Source organism: Calypte anna, chromosome 2 (genome assembly GCF_003957555.1).
Source record: "Calypte anna isolate BGI_N300 chromosome 2, bCalAnn1_v1.p, whole genome shotgun sequence".
NCBI lineage: Eukaryota > Metazoa > Chordata > Aves > Apodiformes > Trochilidae > Calypte > Calypte anna.
The window spans coordinates 54,853,756-54,881,275 of record NC_044245.1 but is presented as its reverse complement, the minus strand read 5'-3'; the positions used below and the strand labels follow the sequence as shown (position 1 = coordinate 54,881,275).

General features: G+C 39.9%; 1 protein-coding gene across 1 annotated transcript; it reads right to left on the bottom strand.

Annotated features, from left to right (window-relative positions):
* TOPBP1 (DNA topoisomerase II binding protein 1) lies at window positions 1–23,811 on the bottom strand. Its single transcript, XM_030446303.1, has 28 exons — window positions 23,740–23,811; window positions 23,221–23,308; window positions 22,518–22,652; window positions 21,789–21,932; window positions 20,721–20,902; window positions 20,377–20,570; window positions 19,386–19,565; window positions 18,241–18,410; window positions 17,551–17,714; window positions 16,807–17,054; window positions 16,223–16,542; window positions 15,285–15,457; window positions 14,907–15,118; window positions 13,340–13,632; window positions 11,511–11,684; window positions 10,273–10,382; window positions 9,858–9,981; window positions 9,339–9,488; window positions 8,482–8,584; window positions 7,718–7,910; window positions 6,867–7,093; window positions 5,665–5,828; window positions 4,622–4,736; window positions 3,931–4,094; window positions 2,977–3,117; window positions 1,784–1,873; window positions 873–1,034; window positions 1–484 (listed from the first exon to the last, which is right to left on the bottom strand). The coding sequence occupies exons 2-28, from the start codon at window positions 23,299–23,301 to the stop codon at window positions 341–343; spliced, it is 4,557 nt and encodes a 1,518-aa protein (XP_030302163.1). The 5' UTR covers window positions 23,302–23,308; window positions 23,740–23,811; the 3' UTR covers window positions 1–340.
* Between the last annotated feature and the right edge of the window lie 3,709 nt (window positions 23,812–27,520).

Here is a 27,520-nt window from a genome sequence, read left to right as displayed (position 1 = left end):
GATGCAACTGGTGTTTTCCCTACAACATACAGATAAAAGATGTGATAAGCATCTCACAAAGTATTTCTCTAGCTATTATTATACAGTGGTGCCCCTACACACAATCATTAGTGGAATGGGTTAGGACATTTTGGAAACAAAGTGGTTTTTGGATGAGTTCTTGCCACATTTCTAGAGGCCACTGGTATCCCAAGTAACCTTTCCCATCAGTATTACTGTAAAACTGTTTTAATTACAGGACAAACTGGAAGTGAATCTCAAAGCGTTTAATTTTTTTGGTAAGATTGGAAAAATATAAATACAAATTTAAAAACATCCAAATTAAAAACATGGAATTTGCTCAGTGTATTCTGGATCTCTTGACTCTGCTCGTTTCTCCCAGTGCTTTTCTTTTCTGGGATACTCCAGTTTCAAGTTCCATGTTATTCTGAAGGTAGGATTCAGCTTCCGGTAGGCAGTAAGACTCCACTGGGGGAGGTGGATCCTTCAACAGAGAAAGAAAGGGAAAAAAAAAAAAAAAAATTAAAAAAAAGCTTAGTATAAGTTTTTGTTTACCTCAAGAAGCTTCTGAGAAGAAACAGCTCATTAGTTTTCTAAAACTGAAAATTAAAATGAACACTGCACACATATTTTGAATAGGTTTTGCAAGCTCCCTGCAACAGATCTGCTGCCAGCAGTAGAACAAATCATGTTACAGCAACTAAGATTTTGAGACCGTGGCTCAAAATACTCAGCATAGGCACTTGTGGCCACAATTCCTGGGAGCAGAGGCAGATGACAGGAAAAGCTGCAGCCCCCTCCAGAGGCTTCAGGCAGCTGGGACTGCTGGAGGCAGCTGTGGGGCAGGTGAGGAGCAGCCCTGGCAGACACACCTGGATGAGGTAGTCAGCAATGTATTCCGGCTTCAGGCAGTTCACTCCTTGGGCTGCAGCCTCAGCCACGTTAACCCTGCTGTCCTCTGGCTTCAACTTACTGAAGTCAGCAAAGAGATGAGTTGCTTCTTGAAAGAGAGATACAGAATGACCAGAAAACACCTGAAGTTGAAAACACAACAGACAAAACCAAGCTTATATTTGGGTTTCTTCCCCAAGACAACAATTTCATTCACCAAATTATCTAGGCAAACCAATGGGAAATAAAATACCCTCAAGAGCTGCACTCTGTACCACCATGTACCTTACAAGAAGGGTGCCCTTTTCACCAGAGCAGGACACAGCATATCCACCTTCAGTTCCCACCAGCACTGCCGACTTGGGTGACCTCAGAAAAACTGCCCTGCCTGACCATATGCAAAACGATCTCCTCCCACCCTCTGACCATGTCTGAGCTACCCCGTGTAGTGTAACAAGGCAACCAGGTGCCACTAATTGCCAGGGAGTGAGCATGAGCTTGTGTCAAGCCCACCTGTGCCCAATTAGGGTGGGCCCCCACTGCGCATGAGCAGGACCAGGGGGCCAATAAAAGGTGAGGCCTAAGACACAGGCAGGGCTCACTCCTGAGCTAGCCAGCAGAGAGATCAGTCGCTCTCAGAGCAACAGCACCGATCCAGGCTAGTGGCTATAGGCTCAGAGCACTGTTCGTGAGTCTCTGCTGGAACACCTGGTTGGACCTTGAAGCACCGTACCCTAAAAGAGCATTGTCTTGCTACAACCCCGTGTAATCAGTTTTGTTAAGACATTTTACGCTTATGAAAAATGCCCAGAGTTTAACAGAAAGAAAGAAAAAAAAACCTCAAATAGAAACACATGCGTATTTAAGCATTTTTTTCAAAAAACCTTCATACTTTTGCTCCTCCTGACTGAAGAAGGCGCCTGAATCCCGCTTCCTTGGTTTGATCAACATTCAGGATCACTTTCCAGCCACTGAAAGCTCCCTGGATAAAAGACTCAAATTTAGTCAGAAATACATCAGTACTAAAAAAAGTACAAGAGTTTAATGGATCTATAATAATTTGTCCCTTTTGTCAACAGCCATCGGATGAAGGTTTGCTATCACCTGGTTATGTTATTACATGTAAATGGCAGAAAAAAACCCCACACAACTATTGGGCCAACACCAGTCAGACAGGTTGCCCAACTCTTCCACATACACAGCAGGATGGGCAAACCAGAGACCCTTGGCAACGAGTATTTTTTACAGAACACCATACACTTATCTACAGAAACAGATCTTACTTAAACACAGCATTTCCCCCCAGCCCCATGCACTACATTATTCTCTCAGTTACAGCAACAGCACCTATGGCCAAATAGCTGCCCCCTACAAGCACTCAGTCTGGTTTCCAGGTAGGCAAGGGGCACAGCATATTTGTTACAAGCATTCATTTAAAAAGGCTGTTGTAAAATATATGCAAGTCAAGATTCATCCTGGTGTGACTGAAATATCAGCACTATTTCTACTTTTCAATGAATACTCAACAGTGATGCCTGATTTGAGAGATTCAAGTCTTTGGGAAGACTAATTCCCACTTTCAAAAATATCACTGGAAGACTGTGGAACTTGCACCATGAAGATAAGGGAAGGTGTTTTGGCAAAGGTGCAAACTTGTGCCATGTTTGAAGCACATTATGCTCGCTGCTATAAAAATGCTGTCCAGAGAGCTGTATTCAGCTACATGTAACCATTACTGCCAGTACCAATTCTGGTTTTCTAGTAAAGCCCAGTTGGGTCACCCCTCCAGCAAGGGATTTTAAGGCCAAGGGACATTTGCATAAGTAAGTAGCCACAGTCCAGCTTTGCAAAAAATGAGTAATGGTTCAGGAGGAGAATGAGACACAATATGCCAACATAAAAAGTTTTTTTAAAACAAAATTACTTCACGAAAATATATTCAGCTAAGCCATTTTGTTCTTTAGAACAAGGCAGATTAACTTTCCCTGCTGGTTAAATTTCTGAGTTCCTTGGTGACAATCCCTGTCATGTCCACCCACACTGTACAACTTACATGAGTATGTGAATGCCTCAGCAATACCATACCTCAACATTACCAGTTGCTTGCCAGCCTTGATGAATTTTTTTCCTCCACCTCATGGCTGCAAGTGCTAGTTTCTTCTGGTTTACATTGATTCCAGGCAAAACATTAAGTATGGAATTACTTCCCCACTCATAATCATCTTCCTAGAACAATCATAAGCTTGCATTACAAAGCAGTTCTGCCAATTTTACAGTGGAAATAGGGAAAAAAACATAAAGATGGAAAAAACCCAAACCAACCAAACAAAAAAACCCCACAAAACCCAAACCAACCAAACAAAAAAATCAGAACAAATCCCAACCCACTCTACCTTTATACAGCAATTTTGTCTGACCAAAAAAGCTCTAGTTAAAATTAGAGATATGGCTCTTGCACATATATATCTCAGTCACATTTTCTGTGACTTGAAGTCATGTTGTAGTCAGACATATTCCTCCTGCAATGGAATTCTGCAGCAGGGCAAAGAAACTCACTACTCAGTACACCACTGACTTTAAAGTTTCTGCAGTGTCTTTCAAAACAATGAAAGGTGGTTTTCATACATAAAGATGTGAACCAGTTCACAGGCATTATTTTAAAGTTAGCCTGGGTGATGTAAAAGAACTAACAGACCCAAGAAAAGAAGTGTGAAATATTGGTTAGGGCGGTGAGGAGCTAGAAGAGTGTTCAAAAAAGTTTATATACATAGTTATGGAGTTGGATCACTTGAAACTACTATACTGACTTATTGAAAGGACCAGGATTTAATTCTTGGTGTAAAAAGATCTGTATAAATTTAGCTGATACCAATGAGAATTTACCAAAAAGTACCCTGACTTCAATATTCAGAACTAACTAGCAAAACAGAGCTGTTTTCTTGTCCCTATAGTAAAAGTTTGGTCCTCTCCTAGTATTGTAAAATAAAAACAAGTTTAAAAAAGGTGCAAAATCCTCATTTCTTAATGATAGTCAGATACCTGAACAAAGCAGCCAGCTCCTCTACATGCCTCCAGGTAGGAACGATGAAGCACCCACTTTCCAGCAGCTATTGAAGCCAGGATTTTTTCATTTCGAAGAGGATGTCCCACAACAATGTGTGTGCAACTTGGATCAAAGCACTGTTTCTCAAGTACTATTCCACCTTGGAAGTGAGGAATGGATTTGATTAAAAATAAATTAAGGGTCATGCCATGCCACAGTAAAGATCAACTCGAACTATGTGAATTCAGATAAAAAGATACTTAACTCAAACTGACATTGAAAACATTATCATTAAGTGACATAGGCAGAAGCTGGCAAGAAAGGAGAAGTGGTCAGGAAACAGTGGCTCTGATAAAATAAATAAAATGCCACTGTAACAGACAAGGATGAGAGACACCCCAGAGGACCTTAGCAGCCTTGGGCAATCCCAACTGTAAAGAATGAGGCCCTTGTAGAGACAGAAAAAAGAAACTGCAAGAAGACAAAACTATTACTGTTTTATGGTAAAGCTGATCACTTCCATAATAATAATATACTCAAAGAATTGCTCACAAGCACAGATAGCCATAAATTGGACACCTCAAATCTGATGAGTCATTAACAGAAGCCCATTTTTTTCCCCAGCGAGCCACAGCTGACCAGTTTACAGACACATATTACTGTTTGCATTTTACAAATATCTGGTACCTAATTCCTCAATCAGGTGGCAGTAATCAAATCTTTCGTGAGGACTAAGAGAAGACAGCTGAAATTTACGTTGCTTTTCTGGTTCTTCACCAGCCTTCCCATCTTCTGTAGCAGCCTGGAAATACAGTAACAGATTTTGAAAATAAGAAAGATCACATTGGCAGCTGATTATTTCTCTGCCAAACATTATTATTTTTATATTAAGTTATTTTTATATATGTTATTTTTATATTAAGTTTCCTTTTAGTCAGGAAAAGCAGAACCAAACCTGTCAATTACTTAACAAAAGCTTGGAACTTAACAAATCAAAGTTAGGCTACTGCTTGGTTCCCCATTTCTTAAGGGCACAGCTGAACCAATCTGTCATTAGAAACTAATCCTTCGTTCATATCCATGCCAAGCTGAACACATGAAGGGATCATCATCCATCTATCACACTGCCCCATTCATTCAGACTTGGATTAACTTGAGGGCCTCTATGTATTTCCAACAGGGGCTGTTTACTGACATGACACATTGTGCCTCTGGAGATAATGTAGCTGCTGAAAGTTTGAGCATCCAGTGATAGATACATTGTGGTCAAAAGACTACACTGGTTTTCCCAGCCTCTTCCAAGTTCCCTATAGCAAAGCAGAATTTAAACGAGGTTTTTGGCAGAAAAATAATCTTCAGTTTGTACCTAAACATAAATTCCGGATACCACAAAGGAAACAAAAGTCTAAACTTTTTTTTCCCCATCATCCAAACATAGCTGGAGGAGTGCCAAGAAATACGAATTTCCACTCCAAAGCCCCCCCTCAGTGTTCCAGCAGGAAGAGGACAAACAGCTTTATTTGCCTGAAGAAACAAGCTTTATTTACTTAACCATCGTTATTTAAAACCTCAAAGGAGGGAAAAAATTAGACCTGGCATAAAAGTAAGCCACTTGAAGACTTTAAATGCAGATATTAATTGATTTGATATTTTCCATCAATTTCAAAACCTCTTCAAGTGTACATCTCTCTGGACACAAATAATCATAAACATTTCTTCATAAGACAAACCTTTTCAGTGGGCTGTGGTGCCACAGGAGGGTTAGCCAGTGGGAAAGCAATGCTGGGGGCTTGCGGGGTGGGAATCAAACAATCTTTAGTTGGTGCTTCAGGATCTCTACAGACAGGATTTTTTTCATCTGCAACCAAATCTCCATCCCCAGCCTCAGGAACAGCTGTGAAAGTAAAGCATTTTTGCATGACTTGTCTTTGTCTGAAAATAATTATGGATTAATAAAAAAACCCCATGAATTTATCCTAAAATGACAAAACACAACTGCTGCTGCAACATGCACAGTCACATTTCACCACTTCTCTTCTTAAAGATGCTCTTTCCTTGTATCACAAATCACCAGTTTTAATATTGCAGATTCATGTATGTTGATGAAGTTTTGAAAAAAAACAAAAAACAAACAACAAACTCAAATGGCCTAATTTCTTTGGCTAAACTGCACTGATTCAGTTTAACCAATAATCAATTTAATGCATTTAGCTTTTTTTCTTCAATCTCCTCTAGGCCAGGATCAGTTTTCAGGAATACTCTTGGCACAAGCAGCAACTCTCTAAGTACACTCACAGAAGGAGTTGGGGCAGGAAAGATGGAGTAGGGAAAGGCAAATAAATTATTCCACCATATGTCAGGAGGCAGGAATGGCAAGAAAGCAAAAATAGATTAAAAAACCTAAGTATGTTGCTTCCTTAGTCCTAGAAACAGACTGTCTTGACTAGATCCTAACCTAGGCATGTCCATCAGCAGCTCTCACACACTTGTTTTTCAGGCTCATGGGCAACTACTTCTTATATCTCTGTTCTTCACCAATAAATATTTCTACTATAATTAAAAAGATTCTGCTACTGGCATTCCCATTTGAATTTCACTATACCTACCTGGATTGTTATCTGGGAATTAGCTAAAGTTCCAAATAAAAATTTGGAAGATTTCCTAAAGTTGATGCAGACTTTTAAAACAGGTGTTGCCTCGTTGTTTGACCACAAATACCAAATGGATACGAATGCTTCTCTTTAAAATTTACATAGTAACACGTAATGAAGATTAAAGATGTAAAGTTGTATTTCTGGCATTCAAGAAATGCCAACAATTCGCACTTTAAAAAAAATAAAATATCAGAATTCAAACAGTACTGTATTTTAGAAGCCTCAAAAATCAAAGGACACTGTACCAAAGAACAAAGATACTGTATTTCTAATTTTACCTATAGCAGCCATCTCTGCATCAGCTAAAGATCCTTTGAAGGCAGACTCGTCCATGTTCTTACTGGCATTACTCTGACCTTGTTCAGGGCACTGGGAAGGACTATTAGGCCACTGAAAGTTGCTGACAAGTCTTGCTCGCTCCTCCCTTGCAGTAGGATCATCCCAGATGATCTGCTCACTCTGGGATGGCTCAGTGTTTATATCTGTGAGTGCCTGACGGGACTGCCTAATGAAAAAAAACAAACATAAATCCCCTCAATATTACTTTGCTTTACAGAACACTACCATACTAGAAGGCAAGGTGCTAATCTTAACATCAACTGCAGTGTACAACAAATTATTATTAGAAAGTGAGTCTGGGAAAGGGGAAAATCTCAGTGTAAAAACAAGACCAGCAGTCAAGCTTTGTACCGCAAATCCTATTCTCTATTTAAAGAGAAAATAAAAAGAAAAGAGGAGAAACATTCACAGAGGTGTTTTGCAGGAATATGTACTACTTGTCTATAACTTATGTACTGAAATACTGCAGCAATGGTTTCTTCAAAATCTGTAAGAACATTTACTAATGGGAAGAGAAAGAAATTAGTAGGTATAATTAAATTCAAAATTAAATAAGCCATCATACCATCCTATGATTTTTTGAAAAAAAAAATATACCCACTATGGATAATACTCACTCTGACTTTAACTAACATGTCTAGTTAGAGGTTCTGAATTGCATGAGGATGAACTTAAATAAATCACTAGAGAAAGACAATACATCTGGAAACTCTGGAGTCATATTCACGTTTCAATGACTAAGTATGCACAGAGAGGACAAAATAAGATACTTGGAAACACAAACCAATACCTTAGAGCTTCCAAGACCCTACTGCGGCCATTTCGCACAGACCGTGTGCTGTCAGGAGTGGTTGGAGAACCATCAAAGCTGTTCCTTGAAAGGGAACTTCTTTGCCCTTGTGGTTTCACTAATGATGTAGCAGACATGATCTCCTGCAGCTGCCTTTGGAAGTTCTCCCTCATTTCTAGTGCTTGGGTTAAAACTTGAGAAGAAAGAAAATTCACAAGATTAAGACTTTAGCTATACTCAGGGAAAAGTAACAAATTCCAGCCAGCTTCCACCTCTGTCTTCTGGCACCAGGACAAAACCAATACATTAGAACTGATAAGAAATATCTGGAAAAAAAATACCTAGGAAAATTACTTATGCCCTGAGTCACATATTCCTAGACACAAGCAGATATCTCCATTTGACTCACTTTCTCTCCCAACACATTCATTTACACAACAAAAAAGTTACCCTCTAAACCAGTGATTTGTCATGTTAAAGACAAACTTCAGTGTTTTAAAAACAAAGAAACAGCAATTATGTAATTTGCAACAGATTATCACGATTTTCTTATTGGTTGTAAGGCTTTACAAGAGAGCAAAACATTCATATTCAGCAACAATAAGGACTAGCTGTACTCAAGTGGTATATAAATTAGTACCTAAGGATTCCAAATAAGGGTACTAATCTATATACCAGTCAAGAACATTCAGCACCTGTAACTGTAAAAGGCTTTTATTGTTTACTGTTCCACAATTACTTTGAAAACAGTGATTTGCATTTACCTCCTTTGGAGTCACTTCTTACAGATTGCTCATCATCTGTTGCGATTGTTCCCTTTATTTGGTCAGTAGTTACATCATCATCATCTTCATCCACTGGAATAATCTAAAATACAAAGACAAGTAGAATTATTAAACACAAAAATTTTTTGCTTTTTACCCATGTTCAATACTTGAGTAAATTCTGAAGAGGATTCATCTTGCCTTAGAGTAAATCTAACCTTCCTGCTACTGCAATGGCAGCAAAACAGTGAAAAGCAGCATCAGTGACAACACCTATTCTGCAGTCTAAATGTCTAGGAAGGCAAAGGTACACCTTGGATCTCATTAGCTATAAAAGAAGGCAAAGACTGGACCTACATAATTTCAAATTTGGAAAGCACTTGTAATCTGGAAACACCTGTGTTTCCTTCCATCACCCCAGGAGAACTACAAACGCAGAAATTTAATGAAAGATATTACAGATGCTCCTTAAAGACAAGCTACAGCTGCTTCAGGTCATAGAATCATAGAATTGGCTGGGTTGGAAGGGACCTCAGAGATCATCGAATCCAACCCTTGAACCACCGTTGCGGTTACCAGACCATGGCACTGAGTGCCACATCCAGTCTCTTTTTAAATATCTCCAGGGACAGAGAATCCACTACTTCCCTGGGCAGCCCATTCCAATGCCAGATCACTCTCTCCGTAAAGAAATTCTTTCTAATATCTAAGCTAAATTTCCACTGGCACAACTTAAGACCATGCCCTCTTGTCTTGTTGAAAGTCATTGAAGGTCATTGCTGAATAAGCAATTTTAAAAATTGTTATATTAATAAAGTTAATGCAATCCAAACACTAATTTGTATCACACATCATACCTCATTTTCCTCTGCTGGTCTTCCAGTTGATGGAAGTTTACTGGAGGAGGAGAGCCTGTCATCCTGTACTGCACTGATATCCAGACTCATTTTGGGATTGTATGTGTGAGGAAAGAGAGATTCAGGTAACCGCTTATATTCTTGGGCACTCTGTAATAACATTGGTTAACATAAGAAAAATGAGATAAGAGAGACATACCACAGCTAAGCATAGGAAAAGTACAAAAAGAACACCATCAAAAGAAGTACTTTACATGTGAAAAATACATGGCTCTCATTCTGGGAAACATGTAGCAGAAATGTTCAATGAAAGAAAATTTCTATCCTCCTCATGGAGAACATGGCAAAAGGACATCCCTGAAAGCTGACTGCTCTATTTACAAATTCAAAGCAGGATGCAAAACATCCGTTCCTGTATATGTTTAACATCATTTCAAACAGCAAATCAACTGCCACATATCTGGTTTTAAACCTCCATTTCCCTTCACTTTTAGTATGGGAACAAAGTGAGCTCCATACCTCTAAAAGCCAGTGCTCTGAAACAATGTGTATACCCCGTTCTTTAACAGATTTGTACTCCTTATTGTTGTCATTTTGACCTCCCTTATAGATAAAGTGTGTTACTGTTTCATCAAAGCACCATCTAGAAAATAAAAGAAATAGAATTTGAAGACACGAATTCCTATCAAAAAGCATTAGAAATAGTCTTTCCTGTTATCAGATTTATCAAGAACAGAGATTGAGGGGAGAAGGAGGGAAGATGGCCTTATTTCACATTAGAAGTGGGTGACCTCATTTAGCAATAGAAATTAAGGTAATGAAATCTAATGTTTAGTTAGAACATCATATGGATAAGCACATTAAAATGCCAAGACTAATTTCTTAGAAGTTGCATCAGTGCAGAAGCTTAGGAGCTGAGTGTATCAGTTGATACCTGTAGTCTGCCCCAAGAGAAGCTGCTACTGCATTCAGTTCACTTTGCCTCTTACCAAGTTTTTTACTGACATATATAACAACACCAGCTAGAGGCTTGGGCTCTTCTTCCTGTTCAAGCAGCAGGGAAGAAACAGGAGAGTCATGTTTTGAAAGTTTGTGCATCAATAACAAAAATACTTAGTATTTAGTGTATCATGTAATAAAATATGTAGCAACAACAAAACTACAAGAAATATTTTCTCTATTTTTGGTGCTCCCAAACTCCATGGTCAAAACCTGGCACTATTATCATACCATGCACTATGAATCCAAAGACAAAAGATTCCCTCTCAGCCAGTCTCCCTGGAACATACACTCCTCCTTCCATTACAGACTGACATTTCCTGAACACTGAAATAAGGGAATTGTCAAACCTGACACCACACAAGTATTTCTTTGCACTGGAGTGAAAAAAGTAAAGATAATAAGCTAAAAAAGAAGTGACAGTCTTTCCTCAGAATCATAGAATAGTTTGGGTTGGAAGAGACTTCATGCTAAGGACCCCAGAACTGGACATAGTACTTCTGTGGGCTCTCGTAAGTGGAGGGGAGAATCACCTCCTGTGACCTGCTCTTGCCTCTTCTCCACAGTACACAGTGGCAAGCCACAAATAAATGCTCCCTTTCCTTCTGCATCATCATCTGTTTTCTCTATCTACTGTATATTAGTCTGAAGAGGCAAGGTGACTACAAAAAAGGATAACATAATGTGCCTTTATAAGGGGGTAGAGGCAACTGATCACATCTTGTGCCTCTTAGCAAGCAGAAGAGCAGCACTCTATAGAGGAAGATAGGAAAAGAGGACAAATGCATTAAAAAAGAAGCCCTGATTTGAGTATAATACAAAATATTTTATCCTGCTTGTCTGGAGCCTAGGAATATATGTGTGATGAAATCCTTTTATGCCAACACTAAAATCTCTAAGTTGGTACACATTTACATGCCATATCACTTAGCGACTGCTTAATAATCAGGGTAGTAGTAATGACAGTAAAAAAAGGTTTTATATTCTTTGCCTTCCAAGAGGAAACTTATCTATCTTAGCTTTCTTTAGCTGGAGACTGCATAATGATATGGATTTCTACTCAAGTAATCACAAAGCACAATTCACAAACTACTTTGTAACTCAAACAACAAAAGATATGGCATTTTCTTAATTAAGCCTATGCTCCAGAAGCTCAAATCCAAAACTTCCTACCACTTCTGGCTGTGCAGCAGTCAACTGAGGGCTGGCTGTAAGAGCTACTGCATTCCTTGTACTGTTTGCCAGTGCCAATTTCAAGTTTCTGCCGATGACTTCAGAGAGAGGAGTGCTCAGTTTTCTGGATTTCTGATCATGACCTCCTGGAGTTTCCAAAGCTGCAAGAGCATCCTACCAGAAAAAGAAGAAAGAAATTGACTTTCCTGAATGTGTTACCCAATGATCACTCCAGCTGAAGTTTCACAAATATAGTCTGTAGTAAGATCTCATATTCCTAAGCCAGAACAGTGCATTACAGTAGTAGCTAGCAAGTGCAACTGTTGTACCATTGCACAAAAGCAGTCTTAGAGCCTACATAAACAAAACAGGAAGAAAACAGGTTAACTCTTTTCACTGCCATCAGTGAAAACTGCCCTCAGTAAAAAAGCCAGTGGCCAAACCCATTCCTAATACTAATCTACTATTTAATTCAATAATACCTCCTGCCATAAGAGTTGCATAAGTATGTGCTTCTATCTGCATTCCTAAAGCACTGTGCTTTCTACTATCCCCTTTTCAAAAGCAGAAATCTTAGTCTAGAATATTTTGCTCTGGAAAATTACCAGTGGTGAAATATTAGATGTCAAAAAGTGGAGTACCAACTGAATCACAGAACGGGTTGAGTTGGAAAGGGCCTTAAAGACCATCGAATTGCAACCCCCCTGACATGGGCAGGGACACCTCCTGCTAGACCAGGTTGCCCAAAGTCCCATCCAACCTGGCCTTGAACACTTTCTGGGAGGGGGCAGCCACAACTTCCCTGAGCAACCTGTTCCAGTGTCTCACCACTCTGGCGGTGACAAACTTCTAATATCTAAACTTAATTTATCTTTCTGTTTAAAACCATTTCCTCATTTCCTAACACTACACTCCCTGATAAAGAGTCCCTTCCCTGTGGGCCACCTTTTCAGTACTGTCAGACTGCTGCAAGGTCTCCCTGGGACCTTCTGTTCATAAAGCAGAACTTACAAAACAGAACATGACAATCGTCTAGGTTTTAATACTTGTTTTGCTCTATTGCAGGCAGAGGGGCTAAAAAAAAAAACCCCAAAACAAAAAAAAACAACCCCCCCCCAAACCAAACCAAAACAACAAAACAACCAATCCACAAATAAGTGCCCCCCAAAACCTTAACAACCTTACAAGAATTAAATACGTTCACCTTTCATTTAAGGTTACTTACTACATTCAAAGATGAAAACCAAATCTGAAGCCTTCCAAAACACACCTGAGTCATTCAAGTGCATTATGGCACAGATGCTCCTAAGTGTCAGGGGGTTTCTTAAGACTGGTAGTTTTTATAGCCTTTTGATGGCTTTCAGAAGAAGACAATGAATCTAGAACCAACTTATTTTTCAAAGTGCAGTAACAGTTCTGTAACTGCTATAAAGCTATTACATTAAAGCGTGCCATTAAAGTATCATTTTATCACAGAACAAGCAACACTTGTTTCCAAATACCTGGATCAACTGCAATCCTTCTTGTTACATTTCTCAGTGTTTAGATGTAAGGAACACAGCTTGAGTACTGTGTGAGGCACAGAACACATGAGCATATGATGCAAAAAAGAAAAATATGTTCTGTTAAGAACATTATTATAGCATCTAGTAGCCAATGATTCTAGTCCATAGATCATGAGAAATATATAAACAAAGCCAATGAGAAGTCTGTATGTTGACAGCATAAAAATGGGTAAGCACAGGTTTCTTTGCTGCTCTTACGTTTATGTGAACCTTTGACCCTACTGCCTATACAGACAAAAAAAAAAAAAAAGCAAAGATGATCACCTTTACATCAAAAGAAGGCTTGAACAACTTGTCTTTGGAAAGAAATTTTGATGGTGTATCAAGATGTAAAGATGGTTCTTTCTGTGGCTGTCCCCCCGGTGCAAGAGGGGTTGTCTTCTTCCCAATATGATGAGAGACTACAGCTTGAAAAGCTTTACTCTGGAACCTGTTGATATCAAGAGGGGTCACAGCTGTTTTTTTTCCAGCTTCAAGAAGACAAGTAGGTTGTTCTGAATCAGGAGATTTGAAAGTTGCTGGTGTCTTGCTAAGCTGAGTAATGGAACGCTCCTCATCTTTGAAAGAAACAAAGAAGACATAAGGGAGCAATCTTGTTTTTTTTTTCAACACAGATCTCATGTACACTTTCACTTAACAGCTGAAAGTTCATCTGGCCTTTCTTTCCCTAAAAAAAAAAAAATAATAATTTGTATGCCACTCCCAACAAATGCTCTAAACTGACAACTGCATTTTAAAAGCCATCATAAGTGTCCCTTCCAGCTAGCTGCTTAGTTTGAATTACACTGGTACTGAGCTTCAACCTGAAAAAGAGTGAGCAGTCCCTGGGCTGCTCAGTGTTTGTGGTTCTACACATACCTGTATAGCTCACACATTGTACAAAACAAAGATCCAAGAAAAAAAACGGAATTCATAACAAATCCTTCCCTTTCAACATTAAAGGTAACTCCTCCTTCCTGGTTCCTTACTTCTCATGCAACAAAAAAACTCTTTCATATTAATAACTGAATCACAATTCTTTAGGTCACTATGTACACTTCCAGTCCCTTATGCTTTTAGATTAGTAGGAAAGAGATTTATCCAGGAATAAGGCCTCAAAATTTATCCATCATAAACACTTCTAGATAAGCATGACTTCTCATCTTTGCAGTTCAAGAAGATTAGCACAAGTATTGCTTTTATATTCTACTGCTAATTTCCCCACACTTTTTTTTTTCCTTAAAAATGTAATATGTAGACAAGATGTCTGTGTGTCAACAACGTACCTTTTATCCTCTGACTTAGTGACCCATATAATTAATTCACAAGGATACTGGTAAAACAGGTCTACTGACATTCAGTGTTAAATCACTGTAATTTGCATCTTAAAATGGAAGAAATATTGACAACTAAAAGGTGTGAAATAACTGAAAAAAGGAGCAGAAGCATCAGAAGAAGAAGTAGGCATGAACAGAACACAGGGGCACTGTGTCACCACAGACTAAGATGGAAGTTCTAAGGTGGATTTATCATCAGTTCCCATGCAAACCACAGAGCAATGCTGAGTGTCAAAAGGACCAAGAGATACTGAGAGTTTCATTCCCAACTGAGTGATATACACAAGACTTCACTAGTTCCAGAAGACTTGTAGCAAATACACAGTACCATTTCTAGAATCACTACTCAACAGGGAGAAAAGAAAAAGGAGAAAAATACTTGGAATAGTATCCTTTAGCTCTAATACTTCAAAGGTGTTAGGAAAAAAACCCATAACATTGTCACACCTGCCTTCTTTATGATGAACAAACAGTACACTGACACAATCGTACTCCCTAACTTGCTAATAACCAACCTTCAGCTGCTGCATTTTCAACCAGGAACTTGCTTTCATCTGCCCTCTTTCCTGTCCTTGCAGACTCCAAAAGCCAAGCTACAGTGACTGCTGGCAAATTCCACTTCTTTGCAGCTTCATACTTGGAACCATCCGGTTCTCTCACCACAAGATGGGTACTGGCAAACATTCCCTTTTTCACATTGTCTTTCCGCACAAAGAATTCTTGGACTCTGAAATCAGATTCATTGAAGAGTCATTTAGTCATAAACAAAATTTAATCTAGGGTATGGTTAATAACTGTATTCAAGCAGCAGAAAAAGAGCCAGCAGAATTATCTAAGGCCATCTATGCATCATATTGTCTGACTGAGAACAGAAATGGTGACAGGAGACATACCTTGCTCCTAGCAGTCCTGCCAGATACACCAGGGAGTCTCTCTCTGCACCAGTGAATTGGCTAAAAGAAAGAACACAATGTTCCAGAGGGGTAACTCCTTCCATCACTGAGACTGGTGTGAAAAGTGGATTGGACTGGGGATCTAAAAGGAGCTGCTGTTCCACACATGTTATCTTAAAGAAGGTAAAAGACAGAAAAATGCAAAAATCAAGCCAAATAACAAAGTCAGCAATATTCTAGCTAATGTATGACAGCATCTATGAGCTCAACAAGCAATCCTGCTTCCACTATTGCATCTAAGGCAAATTATTTCCCACTGAATCAGAAAAAAACCTGACAAAACAAAAATTATCTAGAAATCTGACATACTGAGGTGTTACTCAGAACTGTGCAGTTCTTATTCTTCCAGCCTTTGAGGCTGCCTTAAAGTGATACAAGTCTGTATAGATGTACTTCCCAAAAAGTTACCTAATACTGAAGAAATACTAACAGCTGTTTGTCTACATCATGTGCCTGTTGTTGGCATATGTGGTTAATATTTTTTTCACTCTGAGCTATGAAGCTGACTTGCTCTTCTGCTACAAGTTAAAAAGCATGGAATCAGAAAAAGTAAGTACTAAGTTATCAACTGAAATTAAGTCAACTGCCTCCCCTCCTGAATTAGTTACTTAGAGAGAATGCTGTCACTCTCACACAAAAAACTTTTGAGTTATGACAATGAGGTCCTACTTAACAACCCTGCAGAAAATGAAGTGAAACAGATAAAAGACACCTTACAGATGCAGAAGCTTTAAAGCATGCTTTCATTTAGCATGTTGAAACATACCAAGGTTACCAGTACCAGTTACATTTAAGCCACTGGTAACTATATGCTGGAAAGGCATATTTCTAATACAGATACCCGTTTATTCAGGGAACTGAAAGCCCAACTCCCTTACCAGCCACGTATTTGTGACAACATCCCCAACAGTCGACTTCACCGTGCACCCCAATAAAGGTACCACAGCATAGTCTGCAATGGTTCTGCTTTGCAAGGACAGAATTTTCCCAGCATTCTCCTTTATAAGATCTGCCATGCAGGCCTCATCCTCTTCACCAAAACCCAAAAGAAGGAATTGCTTTCTGACAAACAAGCCTCCTTCAGCTAGTGCAGAGGACTCCCCCAAAGAGCCATTACAGATGGAAGATTGATTTTCATCTTGAACAGTCAAGTGAGTAACACCATTGAAGGTACTAGATGTTAGTTTTTCAGCTTCATCTGAAAAGAGAAAAAACCAAAATAACCAACCACAGGCAACTCAAAATAGTTTTGTGAAGAAACAACAGTATTCTGCTTCTCTCAGCCACATTTTAGTTAAAAACTGCTCCATTTAAATAGGCCTATTTAAATTCGATTTTTAAGACACAATATAGAGGCTAACATAATAGATGTGGCTAGCTTTTTAAAAAGCAAGTGCTGCAAATCTCAAATGCTAATTATGAGCAGCTAAACTTTCTATTGTACACTGTGCACAGAACATACCTAATGTAGAATCAGTCTTTATATATTGAGAGAGGAAGTCATCTTCAGCAGCATCCTGGCGTTTTCTAAAATTCACAGCTTCTTTCTTCACGATATTGTTATTTTTGGGAAGAAGTGACTTTATTGCAGGTTGCTCCAAAATGGGGTTCTCTAACAGCTGGTAGTTTGGAGGAATATATTGCTCCACTGGATGTAGATAACCTTTACTAAATGACTCCAGCAACCACTTCGCAGTCACTATGTGAGGTCTGTGAAATAAAGTGTTATACAACCAATTTACATCAGGTTTCAGACATGGTTCGTCTTTACCACCCTGCATATATTAGTATAAACACACCCCTGAGGTTTATAATGCAAATAACAAGCAAACTTATTTTACAAGCCACGTTTTCTTTTTTAAATTTTTGCTGCCTGAGAAGAGAATTTCATACTTAATTTCTATAATGTAAACTAATTCTACCACTGTTGCGTTGCCAACTCTTAATATATTCACAAACAGATGTTAACATCTCTTTTCACCCATTAGACTACTTGTTTTTCTATGCACCGAGGTGACCTGTGGCTAACCAAAAACCTACAGTATTCAAGAGCAGATGAGGATGTACTTATGAATACAACTGGAATTCTTCTCTTAAAGTAAAGAGTTATTTTGGATTTTCAGATCAATAGTTTTTGCTGTTTACAAGATGGTGAGAGAAAAAAAAAAAGACAGTAGTAGATCTTAAGCAATATAGTTAACAGAACCTGTGAGTGGTCTTGTCCAGTAAGTGTTTCAGCTCATCACTATTTTCCCCCAAAATGACATGGGTGACATCTTCATTAAGTTGATTAAATCTAACACCACCACTGCAATTAATAAGCCTTCTCATCTTGTCCAACTTCCTGCCACTGAAGCCACACAGATAAATCTACAAAGAGAACAGACCAACATGAGACTTTAAAAGAAAAAAGTACAAAAGAAAAAAAAAAGTCGGATATGTTGATATAATTGTTTTGGCTGCTGTAGAACACAAAAATTAAAGGTGCAGCTTTTGAAAAGCAGCAAAAAATTAAGCATTTAGAAACTGAATAATTTCTTTGCCAATTAATCTCACAAAACGTCAGTATTCACTAATGGAACGAGTCCCTAGCCAAAGCTCCATGATCAAGAAAAACAAAACAAACCTAGGCCCCTCACCTATTCTAGAACCCATTCACCATGTTTAAATATCTATGTCTACAAATGTATGATTTTGTATTTTAATAAATTTAATACAATGATACACACGTGTCTGTATAGACACATGTGCAAGCTGCAGCATATAGACATAAATCTGGCATTTGCTACTGACCAAGGAAATAACAATTTACTCAAGTGACAATTGCCAGTCCCTCAACCTGCTTGCTTTTACGAGGTATGAGCAAACATTTCAAAGTAAACATTGTGAAACATACTCGACAACCATCTAACAGATCTTCAGGGATGCAGAAGGAACTTATATTCAAGTTTTCCAGCTCATCAGGTAGTGGATCCAGTCTGCTGCTCATTGCAGAACTACATGTTGTTTCATTAACACCACTTAAATTGATATTGGAAATGTGGCTGACATCCGAAAGGGTATGCTCTTTAAACAATAACAATAAAAAAAAAGATGCATTAGTTTAGTGGAGTGAGATGAACAAAGTACAAAACTACCACAAGATTTTGTTGTGCTACAAAGAAACCGGAAGTCTGAAAAAAATATTTTATTTATACTAGGCAAGTATAACCTTGATTAAACCAAGGGTTTTATTTAGACACATTTAAGTATGGTCTTACTAGCAAGAGTGCTTCTGCACCTTCTGTTTATTCCAAAATGAATGTCATTCAGGAGACAGCAGCCAATGAGACCAGATTTCAAAGCCTGCATTACAGTTCTGTGGCTACCTATTAGAAATATGCTTAAAAGCAGAGAGAGGTCTCTCTGAGTGAAATCAACTTCAAACTCAGTGATTTCTCAGATACACAGTTTCCCTAATACCAAACTTGAATTCCCACAGCTCTATTGGTAGTGCTCCTGCTCAGTCATCTCCTGAAACAGTGGTCAGTGAGCCTGGAACAGGTGTATGGAAAGACAAGTTTAAAGTTGTCCATGTCTTTCCTGCTACGGTGTTTGTTAACAACATGTTTTGCTTTTTCTTGTTAATTGCATGAAGTAAAAATATATGAAGAAAAAAATTAAACAACAAATAAAAAACCAATTAAAAACCAGCATGTTTTCCCCCTACATCAGCTGTAAGATTTAATACATAACAGCTGCTTGTTTTAAACAACAGATGTATGAACAGTCCATTTTTAGGACTTGAGACATACACTATTAATTCTTAAGCAATCATATACCCAATTCAAGTTTGTTTTAAACGATTATTCTCGTTTAAAGTCTACACAAGTTATAATTTTAAATGTTCACAAAAGTAATTCATTGTGTTTAAGCATAAGCAGGATCAGAACTGGCAAAACAGCATTACAAAAGCAGGCAGCATCCTTCTAACTTGAAACAGTTCCTCCCTACTACAAATGTTTTCTACTTTACCTCAATAAATTTTAAAGTCTTACTTACTGTCAGGCTTGCTGGCTTGATTTGTAGGTGTTGAGGTACTGGGTGTATTACTCAGTTTTGATCTGGCCTCTACTCGATACATTGTCTCATCCTGACAAAAGCCTTTCTCAATACTGTCAGAAAACCACTTCACAGAGACACAGTGCACATTCCACTTTTTGGCACATTCATACTTCTGACCTTTCAAAAATAAACAAAATAAAAATCACAAGTTACTAAAAGGCTAATGCTTCAATCAGTGGTTGCTGAAAGATAGTTGGGCGTTAAGGGAACTCAAAAATTCAAATATGCACACAAATATTCAATATGCAAGTTGTGTTCTCTTGGAACCATCTAATAAGCTGCTTACTTACTCTGCTTTAAAGCTAAAGTACAAAAATCTCCTTCATGGCTAGCTCATGTGTAAAGTATGACAGGGTACCAAACAAACAAAGGAAAAAAATAGGGTTTAAAGTTTACAAGTGCAGAATGCAAAGTTTTAAAAGTCTCAGAGTATCTTCTCATGGGGAGGGAAACTGGGTAGAAAAAAAAAACCAACACAAAACCTTCCCATTCTTCTTAGAAAAAACCTACAATCCTTTCACCTTCCCAAGATCTAATGGAGCTTGTATCTTGCCTTAGTAGGGAATTCAGAAGGTACAAATAGAGCTGTTAAAAGCACACTAGCCCACAATCCTATTTCAATCCGCACATAAATTAAGTCCCATTCAGCTCTCTCAGAAAACTCAGTTTTTCTTTATTCATCCATCCATTCAAGGATTCTCTTTTTCTTCCTGTAACTAGCATCTGGGTCCCTGCTGTTTTTCCTCTTTTGTTCTCCTTCCCATACCCTTAGAGCACAACAAGGATGCCCCGTGTTACTCTCCCCGTCAACAATGATTCCCAACACAGAGGCAGTAACAGCAACAATGAAGCAAACTTTTTTGCTAATTCCCATTTAGACCACTTCCAGCTCAACAAGTGAAAACAGTATTTACTCTGCAAGTCCTACCTTTTGGCTCCTGAACTATGAGGTGAGTACACTCATTCATCTTCAGCTGCCCTGTATACTGCCCACCATGCTCAGCAGTGAGGCGCTGGACTTCTTTCCTGTCTGCAGTGCTCAAGCCAGTCACACAAATCGTGCAGCCCAGGAACACAGGACAAGCATAGTCTTCCATGTTAACATCAGTGTATCTCATTATGCTAAAGGAATGAAAGAAAGGAAAATAAAATATTTTTTTTTCTTTCAAGTAATATCAACCAGAAAAAGAAAACAGTCTGAATCACCCTAAGAATTACCAGTCCCCAAAACAAGTACAATGTATTTTTTAGGGGGGCGGAGGTGTTTTATACCTTTCCTGAGACTTATCCCACAGTGTCCTAACCCAAGAGGGAAGCAAAATAGGTTTTTTCAGAGAAGCAGCCACTAAGTATTTCTTGCTGCCAACTTCTCCAGCTATAAGATGAGTTACTGACACGTTGAGGTCTCTGTACACACGTCCACCCATCATCTGCACATATTTATGAACTTCTTCCTGGGTGGACAAAAAAAAATTACAGAAAATTATTAGAAAAAAAGAAAAAAGAAAAGAAAAGAAAAGAAAAGAAAAGAAAAGAAAAGAAAAGAAAAGAAAAGAAAAGAAAAGAAAAGAAAAGAAAAGAAAAGAAAAGAAAAGAAAAGAAAAGAAAAGAAAAGAAAAAGAACGTGTATCATCCTCATGATCACTTTAAAAAATAGAATAATATATTTCAATTGTCCATTGTTTCTCCTAAAAAACTGTTCAAGAATACAAACTGGAGATTTATGGAAGCCATAAAAACCATGTAATATAACTCCATTTTGTTTGCATTTATGAAACACTGAACATAACACATATCCCTAATTAAAATTCTAGTCATACTGCATGAGTATAAATGTACAGTGCATGAGTATAAATGTACAGATGGTTGCCATTTTAAGCAGAATAAATAAGATATTGGAATAAATAAAAAGTAAAGTTATATGATTAACTATTTAAACCACATCTGATTGAATATTTAGTCTTTACCATGTAATTTTGAGTAACCCAAAACAGAGTATGTAGTCTGTAGCACTATAGCTACAAACTAAGATTCATCTAATCAGTTAATAAAAATCACTAAACCATGTATTTACTCCCATACTAACACAACTGAAATATTATACACATGTATGTACATCCCTATGAAATATATGTGCATGCATAGATACACTACAAATAGTAGTTAGAAGAGTCCCTCCTACTTCATAGAACTCTCTACATAAAATATACATAGCCTGTGAACTACAGAAAGACTACCTATATTTAGACACAGACACAGTTACACATATGTAGAAATGAGCCATCTAAAGCAAATATCAATAATAATCAGCTAAACAATCCATTATGTACAATGCATTACCCTGACATCTTTCTCAAGGCTGGTACAGGACACGGTTACATCAGCCATGGTCATATTGTACACAGGATGCTCAGCTCTGGGGACACACTGCTGGGACTGCATGCAGTACAGTACTACCTGTGGTCCAACAATCCTACAACCAAGCTGCAGTATAAGAGAAAAAAAAACATGAAGAAAATCAGCAGAAGGTATACTGGTGTAAGGAAGGCTTTCCTTGTCCCTTAATCCTGAGGAAGGCAGGGGCCTGGGTCTGTCCTGCTCTTTAGGTAGTTGTCAGGTTTGTTGGTTTTTATTTTATTTTCTGCTACACATTTTCATTACAATCTTTTGGTTTTCTGGCCTCAGTAAAAGCAGCAGATGCTATAGCTAACATAACACACAATTCTAGCTAGTCTGTTTTTTTTCTGCTGGACACTTCATTGCAAGTCAAACAAAATCATTCTACTCAGAAAGTAAAAAAAAAAAACCCAAACATAAAAGACAGCTTAGAGACTCCAACACAATCAGAACTGATTATTTATTTTTCCACATGCTTCAAAATTATCCTTCTGCTTTGCTAGCCATCTTCTGCCCTATTCACAGAATGCAGTGAAGTTTTACTGACTTTATTATCAATACTTCAAACTGCTACATTCAGGGCAAAAAGAAAGTGCAAGTACAGGAAGTATGGACTAGAGTGCTTCTATAAAAGAAGGAATGTAGCTAGAAGTAAGTTGATGGGTAGCATACCTTTTTGAGATGACTGAAAACAACACCTTGAAAAGGATCACAAATGTAAAGGGATTTATCATTTTCTTTAATATTGAGTGCTGCTGCTTCTTCAAGGATCTGGAGGTGTTCTTCTGACTGAAATTCTTTTATAGACTGCATGTAAAAAAGTTAACAAATAAACATTGTAATTGACAAATAACGAACAGATGATCCTATGGAAACTATGCAAGTATATCTGCTTTGAAACTGCTTACAACAAAGCACCCCTGCAAGAGTGTATTGGCAGAAGCAGCAGCTAAAACACCTCATGAGTGCCCCCCATGCTCCAGCTCTTTATAATACACAGACTTTCATGTTCATTACACACTGCCAGGACTTGATCCTGCTACACAGTGCCTTTGCCTCTCTGCTCTCACAGTGTAAAACAATCCAGCGTCCTTCCTAAGCTTGCTTAGTGTTTAGATGCATGACCACCACCTCCACCTTCCAAGCTAAGTGCCAATTAACGACATCAACAGCTTTTGAAATTATTTCTTGTTCTTTAAGTACTGCTTCAACAGAAGTGTTTTTGTTAAACAACACTTACTAAAGGCTGAAGACCACTACTACAGAAACAGCTTTATTTCCAGATGCATACACATTAACTACATCTAACTCAACCACAACGACTGAACGAGACAATTCACAACGCTCGCCGAGAAACAACACCGGGCCTACTTACCTCAAGAGCTTTAGAGAAATACTCCGAGTTCCCAGGAGACTTTATGAACTTCACGAAAAACGGCTCCTTACTACCTTTCATCCTTTAACTGAGAAGCAAAACCCAGTGAGCCTCCCCACGTTTTCGGGCTAGGCCGGCGATGGGCCGCATCGCCCACCTCCAGGAGCTGCCGAACCTCTGGCAGCCCTCTCCCTGCTGGCCCACGGGCCTGCCCCACGCCGCCTACCCTCCGCAGGGGCTTCTGCCGGAGTGGGAAGCCAGGTACAGCAGGGAGCCCCTCCCCCCATCAGGCCCCTTCCTCACGCCGGGACCCTGACCCTGCCGCCGCCCGACTCGCCCACCTCAGGGCTCCCCCGCCGGCTTGCTCAGCGCAGCCGGTTTAACCCCGGGCCCCACCGCGACCCCAACTCCCAGGAGGGAGTGGGAGAGGGAGAGGGAGAGGGAGAGGGAGAGGGAGAGGGAGAGGGAGAGGGAGAGGGAGAGGGAAAGCTGTCCCTTTCCTTGTCCCCAAACCCTTACCAACAGCCCAGCGCCTCCACAACGGGCGGGAAAACCGCGACCCTCGCACTGCGCCTGCGCAGGGAGGGGCGGAGGGGCGGGGGGCGGTGCCGCTGGGGCGGGGTCTCCACTGGTTGGGCCGCGGCGTGGGCGGAGCGAGTGGGCGGTGGTGTTAGGGGGGTGGGGGTGTCCGCCCTCCTCCCGATGGCGGCCGCCGTGGAATTGGGGGGGTTGCTGAGGCAGAAAAAGACCCTGAAGATCACCGAGTCCATCCTCGTACTAACCGTGTTACCCAGTTCCTGATCGCCCACCGCTAAACCACGTCCCCGAGCACCACAGGCAGACGGTTTTTAAGCACATTCAGGCATGGAGGTTCAACCACCTCCCTGAGGACCTATTCCAGTGCTTTCAACCCGCTCTGTAAAGAAGTTTCTCCTGATATCCAGCCTAAATCTCCCCTGAGGCAACTTGAAGCCATTTCCCCTTGTCCTGTCATCTATCACCAGTGAGAAGAGACCAACCCCATCCTGGCTACAACCTCTTTTCAGGTATTTGTAAAGAGTGATAAGGTCTTCCCTCAGCCTCCCTTTTCCCAGACAAAACATCCACAACATCCTCCAAAGGGATGTTTTCCAAACCCTTCACTAGCTTTGTTGTCCTCCTTTGGACCTGCTCCAGCACCTCAGTGTCCTTTTTGTATTGAGGTGCCCAAAATTGAACACAGTACTCGAGGTGGGGCCACACCAGTGCTGAGTACAGGGACAGGGTCACTTTCCCAGCCCTACTAGTCACACAATTTCTGATACATTCAAGATGCCATTGGCCTTCTTGATCACCTGGGCACATTGCTGGCTCATATTCAGCCGACTGTCCTCCTTCTCCTCCTCCTCCTGCTGATCTGTTCCTGACTCATTCCACAGTGGAGCGTGGGCTGGTGCGTGGTTGAAAAGATCAGGTCCAGGTGGGACTTGGTGAAGGGTAGGTTGGAGGATAACCCTCATCAGTCTGGGATGCTGCCATAGGAAGTGGTAAGAAAAGCTGCTTCCCTTGTCCTGGCATCCCCCACACCTGTCACCTACTCTGCAAAAATCCATGAAGTCCTTCAGGGAGGCTCATTTGGAATGGGCTTGGGGTATTGGTGCTGCCATGGACTTGGAGAGGTTTGAAGTGCGAGCATTCCATTTCCATGCAAGTTTCAATCCTTGTTCAAGACAGAGACAGAAGGGAATGTATTTTTGTTTTTGTAACTTCCAGGCTATGGACAATGAGTGTCAAATAATCTCTTTCCAGAGAAGATGGGTAGAATATGGACAACATGAGTACACGCAAAACATTTGCAGAGTCAACTAAGCCTCACTTCTCCCATATCACACTGTTGAATCTGTCTGAATCATACAGTCTGGGGCTGGATGAGGTCCACCCAAGAGTACTGAGGGAGCTCACCAAGACCCTTTCCATCTTCTATCAGCAGTCCTGGCTAAGAGGGGCATCTCGGTTGACTGCTGGTTAGTAAATGTGACGTCCATTTACAAAAAGGTGGGACGGAGGATCCAGGGAACTACAGGCCTGCTTGTCTGACCTCAGTGAACATTGTGGAGCAGATCATCTGGAGTGCCATCATGCAGCACATGCAGGACAAGGTGATCAGCCCCGGTCAGCACAGGTTTATGAAGGCAGGTACTGATTGACTAACCTGATCTTCTATGACAAGGTGACTCGGTTAGTGGATGGGGGAATGGCTGTGTTGTCTGCCTTGAGTTTGACACAGTTTCCCAACACAGTTGCTTGAAGAATCTGACTTCTCATGGATAGGACAGCTGTAAGCTTTTGCAGTAAAAAACTGGCTGGCTGGCCATGCCCAAGGGGTTGTGGTGAATGGAGTTAAATCCAGCTGGCAGACAGTCACAAATAGTATTGTTATTCAGGGCTCACTGTTGGCAACAGTTCCCTTAAATATCTTTATCAGTGGTTTGGATGAGGAGAAAGAGTGCACCCTTAGTAAGTTTGCAGACAATATCAAGTTGGGCAGTAGTGTTGAACTGCTTTAGAGTAGGAAGGCTCTACAGAGGGTTCTAGACAGGGCAGATGGATAGGCCAAGGCCAGTTGTGTGAGGTTCAACAATGCTGAGTGTTGGGTCCTACACTTCTGTCACAACAACCCCATACAATGTTACAGGCCTGGGGCAGAGTGGCTGGAAGGCTGTCCAGAGGAAAAGGACCTGGGAATGTTAATTGATAGCTGACAGATTATGAGCCAGCAACGAGCCCAGGTAGCCAAGAAGGCCAACAGCGTCTTGGCTTGTGACAAAAACAGTGTGGCCCTCACTACTAGGAGGACACTGAAGTGCTGGACTATGTCCAAAAGTAGGGCAGCAAATCTGGAGAAGGCTCTAGAGCATAAGTCTTATGAGGAGCAACAGAGGGAAGTGTGGTTGTTTAGGCAAGAGAAAAGGAGGGTGCTCTCTACTGCAACCTGAAAGGAGGTTGCAGTGAGATGAATGTTGGTCTCTTCTCCCAAGTAACAAACAACACGAAAAGAGGAAATGTCCCCAAGTTGTGCCATGGGATGTTTAGATTGGATATTAGGAAAAAAAAATTAAATGAAAGGGTTGTCAGGCTGCCCAGGGAGGTGGTTGAGTCACCACTCCTGGAGGCATTTAGAAGAAATACAGATATATTACGTAGGGACGTAGTTTAGTGGTAGTCTTGGGTGTGTGCTATATTAACTTGGACTGGATGATATTAAAAGTTCTTTTCCAACCAAAACAATTCTTTGATTCTATGTCTAAGGGTGACTGTGCCCACTGATCCAATGTATGTCCATTCTTAGTGGCCATGAAGGTTTTCTTCATTATTATACTATTCCCATAATATCATAGTGGGGACAGTAATTTTGATAGGAGATCCGCTTAGGAAAAATAAATGTTTTGAAAGAGTAAAGCAACAAAAGCATTGCTGGCACAGTGAATGTTTGGTAGCATGGAAGTGTAAAGTGTGGCCACATGGTGTCACCATAATCTTAAAAACTGCAGGGAAGTGTGTGTGCAAGTCTACTGTAATTGTTAGAAGTTAGCTCTTCAGTCACTACAGCAGGTCCTCAAGATGTTGAAATACTTTTGTATTCTTATTTATTTTAAAAACACCTGATGATACTCTTCCTGAACCATACTGATTTGTGTGAGGTAGTGCTTTTCCCATCTGTAAAAAATAAGTAGAACAAAATGAATGACAGCCAAAAGAGAATTTTTATTATTAGACTATTAGTGACAAGCTCTTAATTTGCAATTAATTAGCAGTTAAGAAGACTGGACTTATCTTGATGGTGCTGTGTTATTTGATGATGCTGGTTAGTCCACATGTAAATCCCTGAGTTTGTCATGCTGCACTTCCAGCATCATAGCAATCTGTTTTGAGGAGGAATTTCTCTTATTTTTCATTCTTCTGGGCTACTCTTAAAAAAAAGGGGGGGATTATAGGGCAAGGATCAAGAAGTCTAGCACACAAAAATTAACCAACTTTAGTGGGTTGTATAATACAAAATATCACTGCAATTTACTGGCAGAGTCCTTAAATGAATACACCAGCGGTGTTACCAAATACTGTGTTTTCTATCATCTCCTTGAATGTGGATGACAAGTAACTCAGTCTAAGAGTAGAAATCTGGTTTATTTGTTCTTATTTGATGAAGTGTGGTCCCTTCTCAGTGAAGTGATAGCAAATTTTGATAAGCTGATGATCCACTGGGACAAAAATCTCTAAGTTCCACCTCTTTTCTTTGGGAGAAGCTTATTGCTTGGAAAGG

Coding starts and splice junctions, on each gene's coding strand:
- TOPBP1 (XM_030446303.1), bottom strand. CDS start 23,301: ATGAAAGGTAGTAAGGAGCCGTTTTTCGTGAAGTTCATAAAGTCTCCT. Junction 20,571..20,720: donor TGGGATAAGTCTCAGGAAAG/GTATAAAACACC, acceptor TCATTCCTTTAG/CATAATGAGATACACTGATG. Junction 17,055..17,550: donor CTGGACAAGACCACTCACAG/GTTCTGTTAACT, acceptor TTTATTTCACAG/ACCTCACATAGTGACTGCGA.